At 35.7% G+C, this 7,153-nt stretch overlaps 1 protein-coding gene across 1 annotated transcript in view; it reads right to left on the bottom strand.

Moving 5' to 3' along the window:
• The window catches only part of LOC135087048 (glutamine synthetase 2 cytoplasmic-like), a 28,239-nt gene extending 22,103 nt beyond the window's left edge, over nucleotides 1-6,136 (bottom strand). The window contains exon 1 of the mRNA XM_063981898.1: nucleotides 5,992-6,136. Coding sequence (XP_063837968.1) covers nucleotides 5,992-6,121 — 130 coding nt within the window. The 5' untranslated portion in view covers nucleotides 6,122-6,136. The remainder of the gene's footprint in view (nucleotides 1-5,991) is intronic.
• Nucleotides 6,137-7,153: the final 1,017 nt, after the last annotated feature.

Raw genomic sequence — 7,153 nt, forward strand, 5'->3', positions numbered from 1 at the left:
GGGTAAGTTAGTTAAGTATAGGAATGTTGCAACTAACTTTAAAAGTATTAACAAAATGTTACTAAACCAGATCAATTAATAAATTTTACTAATTACTTAACTGTAAGACAGTCATCAGCTGAATCACCTGAGGTGATTGTTGTGGAAAATCTAGGCTGAGTTGCACCACCTAATTTTGACGGTAACTTTAACGATAACCAGTGCTTTTTGTATGGAATTTGACAGTTTTTTGACGTTTGTCAAAGTTAAAGTAAGATGGTGCAACCCAGCTTTAATGTTTCCTGATAATGTTTTAACGACGAGAATAATAATTATTCTAAAGACATTATAAAGATTTCTGAATGTTTTTCGAGGAAGTATGGGGCTACCCATACAAGGCGCAGCGACCGGCTTTGCTCACGAAGCACTACTGTACTGGTTCCAAACCAGTTGTTAAGCAATTTTTTGCTTCATTAGCTTGGGCACATGACTCGTTAAGATGATAAATACCCACATCGATTTCTCTCCCGACTCCGCAAGTCAGGCGGCGAGGCACCGTGGAAAATTCATAATATGTATATTCATACAATCGTCGGTTGAAAGTGTGTAAAATGGGTCACAGAATTTATTTTGTTATCCTGTGTTCTTGTATTTAATGTTTAATCTTTTGTTTTCCGTACCTGCTTCTTGAAAGTATAAGCTGCTTTGATCTAAAAAGCTCCGAATATGTTGTGGATTGGAATCGGTCTCTTTTATGCCAAAGACATGGGGTCTATTGATGCTATAATTAAACCCCGGCGCTGTTCAACGCGAGGGGAACATAAGGTAAGTGCCCCCTACTTCGGTATATTAAGGCTCTTACGACTTTAACATTTTATTTAAAAATAACTAAGCATGATATCAGTATGAAAGCTTTTGTATGCTAAACTTTGGTCTTTTGACAGTAAGTTAATACATAATTTATAGTTATATAGTTTGAACTTTTTTTTATATTAATTGTTCTGCGGACCTCTTGTTTGGATCCTGTTTCGTGACAAAATTTTGCTCTGTTTCTAAGTTCGTGAACTCATGTCCCCTATTTCGGGATAAGGTTTTATGCATCCAGTTAGGATATTTTAATAATGATTAAGGGTTTAATAAATTTAAAAACGATAATAAAAATTTATAATAAAATAATTATGTGAAATTGACGATATTACTTACCTGAAATATTCATAAGAAATAATGTGAGTCTAGTATAATATTTTGATTTGTTATTTCTAACAATATGTGAAAATATTTATATAACCATTAGAAATGTAGGGGGGGGGGGGGGGAACTTACCAGACCCCCCTTCGTACCCATAAAATTTTGATTTATTATTTCTAGCGATATGTGAAAATATTACCATTAGAAATGTGGGGGGGACTTACCCCCCCCCCCCCTTCGTACCCATAAAATTTTGATTTGTAACCCCCTCCCTTCTCCCCATAATCCCACCCCTGGAGCTGTTTCAAGTGGGGGTAGCCCCCCCCCCTGAAAATAACCCCAGATACGCCAATGACTCATAATAAAAAGTAAGTAATTAATTAATTTCTTAGGTAGGTAAGTATTAAAAACTAAAAAATATGTCGATTTCTTTGATGGTATGTGTCATAAAAGTACCTAACACCATACATTTATATATCACGAACTTGGAAAAAAGTAACAATAATACGGTTCCTTGTTTCGTGATACTGATTATTCCAAATTCCCCAAGTAAAATTCATGGATTATTGTCAAAATGTGTCAATTAACTATTATCTATCCCATATACAATACAAATAAACAAAGATAAATAAAACAAATCGAAATAAAAACAAAATTATGCTGGTACTACTTATGCTAATTTATCTTAAAATTGGTCATATATGTGAACTTCAAACTCGTGTCATATAAATTCTAGTGAACGAAACATATACCGAATTTAGGTCATGAGAAACTTAAATAAATGCATTATTTGTTTCATAACTTACATTTAAATTATCATAAATAATTATTTAAAAACCAAGCATCAAAATGTTATCCATAATATCCTTGAATCGGTAGTGTCACGAAATAGGGGACACCCGAAAAATAATATGTACGCTATTTCGTGAGTCAATTAATCGCAATTTTAAAGGAATTCAACGTTTTCATATAACTTTTTTCTATGCCAAATCAATTGTCAAGGAACACATGAAACCACTATTACAAGTTTTATTTAAATGGACGTTCCCTCACCTTTTTATAAGCTTAAGAAGTTGGAGCGCTAACCTTACGGTGAGAGCAACCTTTGCACGCCGCACGGCTGTTTTTGGCTCTCTGAGAGTTTGAAGCTTCGTATTGCTCTCATTTTTGGCGCCACAATGTTGGTACTTAGTTTTTTAGATAGCTTAAATAATAGAGTTTTTGTAGTAATGAAGAATTTTTATAAATAATATTCCATTTGCTTATTATTTGAGTTAGAAAAAAAACTTACGAACTTACGTACTATCACGAACTAGTAGCCGTTTACCTTAATCATACTCGAAATAGATAAAGCGTTACCCACTTTCCTATCTAACTCGATATAGTTCATAGAAGTAGGTACATTATGAGTTACATAATATGTTTGTTTTGTTTGATAAGTCCGTGTTATCGTCTAGTTCAGTACGGCAACATCAACTGCACAGGGTCGATTGATGTTAGCAACAGCCGCCAGACGATTACAAAGATAAAATTTTATTAGATACCTATCTAATTATACTAATCCTAATATTATTTTTAACTGCTGCTCAATATAAGTCTATAAAGTAATTTATTAAAGCGCTATTAATAACGAAGCATTAGGCATAACACGTAATGAATTCGTGCTACGTTTTTGAATGAGAGAGATCTCGACAAAAAATGCCCATCAATAGAATTAACAAGTGCCTACATACGGGAAAAAACTCCGCTTTAGATTTTTAAAGTCCGATTGACATTGACAAAATAAATCCGCTTTGAAGAAACATCAGTACCTACCTAAATTTAATTGAGGTAAAAAAATTAACATGAGTGAATACCTGTGTAACCTACCTAATACCTACATAAACCCAAATATTTGGGTCAACGAAGTGCCAATTCGGCTTTCAGATAGTTTTCAGAATTCAAATGAGAGTTTTCGTGGCTGAAAAGAGTATCAGCCGCATACGCACGCGTATCGCGTATGAGCGATCGTGACCGCGCGGTGATTCACATTTTATTTGTTTTTATTTTTACATATTGCAAGGCATTGGGCTGGCGAGTAATGCTATTGACCTCCTTTTTCTTCATTACGGCTTTTTCCTTTTATAAGATAGGTCACTTTTCAGCATGAACTCGAATGGTAGACCCATTTTTAATGTCAATGAACTTTCTGTGTATGCTTTAAGGGTTTTGTAGTCAATCTAAAAATAAACACCTAACACCGTATGAAAAACAATGGTGCTCATTCAACATACTTTATTACGAATGTCCTTTGTTTACTTTCAATAGTGTTTATAGCATTCACGGCAATACGGTTTTTATTTGTGTTGTAGCAAGTAGCTATTTCCTATTCAACATATGCAAATACATTGTTATAGTAGCCTCAATGATGTAAGAGTTGAAAAATAAAATGAAAATTCTAGACTAGAGAAGTAGCAAAATGAAATATCGGGCTAAACGATTGTAGTGATCGCCATAGAAGGCTAAATTAATGTGCATATCCCACATCAACAAGGGTATAGGGCTGCCGGCTTCGTGCTACCGCCCAAAGAAAAGCAAACTCGACCGAATTCAAGAGGGAACTACCTACTACCGAAGTAGTTATACATAATTAATGTACTATTACTAGGTCAGCCACTCTCTACCTGCGACTTGCCGAGCTTTTGCAGGTTATGATTTTTGTAAACACCCAAATTATTAAATTAATGCACGTTGGACACTGGTGGTGCTTTTATGATAACCATCTCTGTACTGCTATCAAAGCTGACTACTGTGCTAATTAAGCAACCGTCGGACTGGCTTTATTTATTAAATTCATCTGGTATTCAGCTGAAATGGACGGTACCATTCCGGTTCTCTGAATTTCTAGGTCGCAGTCAGCCCTACTTGAACAAAGGGATTGGCAGTTAGCTCACTTACAAACAATTGACTTGGAATAAAATTGTTGCACGCGATGCATAATGTTACCGGCTATATCGGCCAGAGGGCTTGCGTGGGGATTAACCATTACATTTAATTTTTACACCGACTGACATCACGATTTTTGTTTACAAAACCAATTTTCATGAATGCCTAAAACATCAAATACTCGTAACTCGTATACGGGCCACCTACCTACGTTACATTATCGTTCATTATTTCACTTTATCGGTTATGTATGACATTTAATGAATATTATAGGTACATATTTACATCTGTATATAATTAGATAATTCAGTATTATCTAACACTAGGTTTATTCCCGCGGCCCGCTTCGTTTAGATATCAGCTGTAAGAATAAACTTTACTAGGTAGTTGGGGATTTTAAATTATTTTATTTTTAAACCTAACAGTAAATCCAACCCAAGCACACAGTTCAAAAATACTTTCCCCATTTAATAATTAAATTCTACCCGCACTAATACAGTTAAATTTTTCTTTTGGTCACTTCGGGGATGATTTCTGAAACCCGTATTTTGTTTATACATATGTTACTATGTTTATTTATAGTCATATTGGACAGTCGGTTGCGCAACTAAGCTGCGGCCCCTTGGGTCACTCGTATTGTTCTGAAGCGCTACCCGACCCGACAAATACCACGTTACTCACAAGTTATAGACTCGTTAAGACGCCCGTTAAATATTCCATAGTAACATCAGATGTTTCTTATGTATCAAGAAAGGACAGAGTTTGACAAACAAATGATTACGCGTACGGTACTTAATTAACCTAAATACAGTTCAAAAATGACTGATGATATCTGACTCTCATTTTCATTTGAACTAAATTATTTTTATATATCAAGGCACACATTACACTCTTTTCAAATTGTTTAAATTGAATAATCTACACTGAAATCTCATTCACAAAGGAAATTCTTTGTGTCGATTCTCTTTTGTTGTAGTTTTAAATATACCATGGCTATTATTGTTGAAATGATTAATATCACACACAATAGTGTGATTAGATTAAATCAATAGTCCCGCGTAGCGAGTGATAACGCTTATCTACAAGTGACTGCACCACGCACTGCGGATGTTACAGCGAGTGCGAGGATGCTGGATATTGCCTATTATTTTCAATCACAAGTAATTCTTTAAGCGCAAGGGAAACTCGAATAACCGCTGCCACCAGTTTCCTCGACAATCAACTTATCTCCCGGGATCGGCGGTAATTACCATAAACGTATTTAAATAGACCCTAAAGAGATTGGAAAAATTTCTCCGGAGAATTACTTTTCACTCGGTTTATTTCGTTCTAAAAAGTTATTTCCTGTCGATGTTTATAACGAAATAATCGCATTTTTGTAATTTTAATAAATTGGGCAGATAACGTTATAAATATATTATTATTGCATATTTTTTAAACATAAACTTTATCTGATTCGATTTTATTACGATTAAACTTCTTTGCCACGATATAAAAGTTGTAAAACAAACTTACTTCTCTCAGTTACGTCGTTTAAACTATTAAAGTTTCGTAAATATTTGTCGTTAGTTTCACAAGTGCAACAAGGAAATTTTGAACAAGTTATGAATCTTGAAGGGCGTCCACATAGATTTCGCAAAGCATCGATGAAGATACAAGGCAGTGAGATCGCGAGCGTTTTGTTACCGGCGGCAAATATTTTGGCCGGTGCTGATGCAATTCGCGTTGCAACGGAGTGGTGGCAGGCGAGAGGCGCGTGCAGCCCCACACGTGCTGAGGCCGTGCTCTCGGGAGTTTCCACACCCGGCACGCCAGCCGACCCTGGCCACCCGCTCGCCGCCCGACAGACCGTCCCAAATCCCCTCTAAATTTAATTTCTGGTTTGTTTGTTTACGGTACCTTGAGTTGTGTCCGTGATATCGTGTGTTTGAGTTTGTGTTCGAAGCTGTCGCGATTCGATCGCTCCGGTCAGCGCTCTAGGGATTGACTGGTGGTCGCGCGAAGCGCCGATGAATTTATGCGCGCGCATCTCCCCGCGCCTGCGCGGTGGTGGGAGCACGTTACGTCGTACGTCAACTGCCGGATTCATTCACAGGCACTTACTGCGTTTGGGAACCGGGGCGGCACCCTCCAGTGGGAACACCTTGTTAGCGACGCAGAGGATGACCCTCCTGCTTCAATTGCACTACCTCTATTAGGCACCTCCATCAATTGGCAGAACGAGCTACCTTGGCCTGTTTGTTACGCACAAACAACGCTGCTATAACTTTTGCAAAGTTTTGTTTAAAGTTTCATAATTATGCGCGCGAAACCTGCGATAAGTTATGAATGCAAGTTTAATTGCGTGAAATTACAAGCAGATTCCCGCTGTCCGCAACGTTTAGGATCATGTTGTGACGTTAATATTTATCAATATAGGTACTATTGTAATTTTAAAAATTGAGACATCTATATTTATATTATTTCAATCAAACTTTAAAATAATTTTCTGCCTGAAACTTTCATTTCAGTATTTCAGAATTTCCATGAATGAAATACTGAAAAATCCTCTTTGAACGGATTACCTAATAAAACATAAAGTCCTAAGTATCTAAAATTATTTTTTTATTTATTAATAGCTAGTTCGTTTAAAAATTAGACAACATTATGAAACTTAGGCAACAGCCTGAACAATTTAAAAAGCAGGTAATAAAATATATTACCTATTCTTATTTAATAATGTTCAATTCAATGACACGTTCACGTAACTCGTTAATATTTAAAATTTTATATTGTAATTAGCCTAAATGAAAATGTAACCCACTTACATCATATCGAACATAATTTTGAAAACACATGCTAAAGAATCTATTAAAAAAAACAAGTTCAATAATGTATGAAGAATTAATTTGAATTATTTCTGACGAGAGACTACTTTAAAATGTAAAATATGCATTATACCTACATACAAAGTTTTACTTATTGTATTGTTTTAAATGCAACGATTTAGCGGTTACGTCAGTCAGTGAAAATGAAAATGAGAAATCGTGGAACTGAAGATTTTCCTGTCAGTGGCGTTTTC

This window comes from Ostrinia nubilalis, chromosome Z, assembly GCF_963855985.1.
Source record: "Ostrinia nubilalis chromosome Z, ilOstNubi1.1, whole genome shotgun sequence".
Classification (NCBI taxonomy): Eukaryota; Metazoa; Arthropoda; class Insecta; order Lepidoptera; family Crambidae; genus Ostrinia; species Ostrinia nubilalis.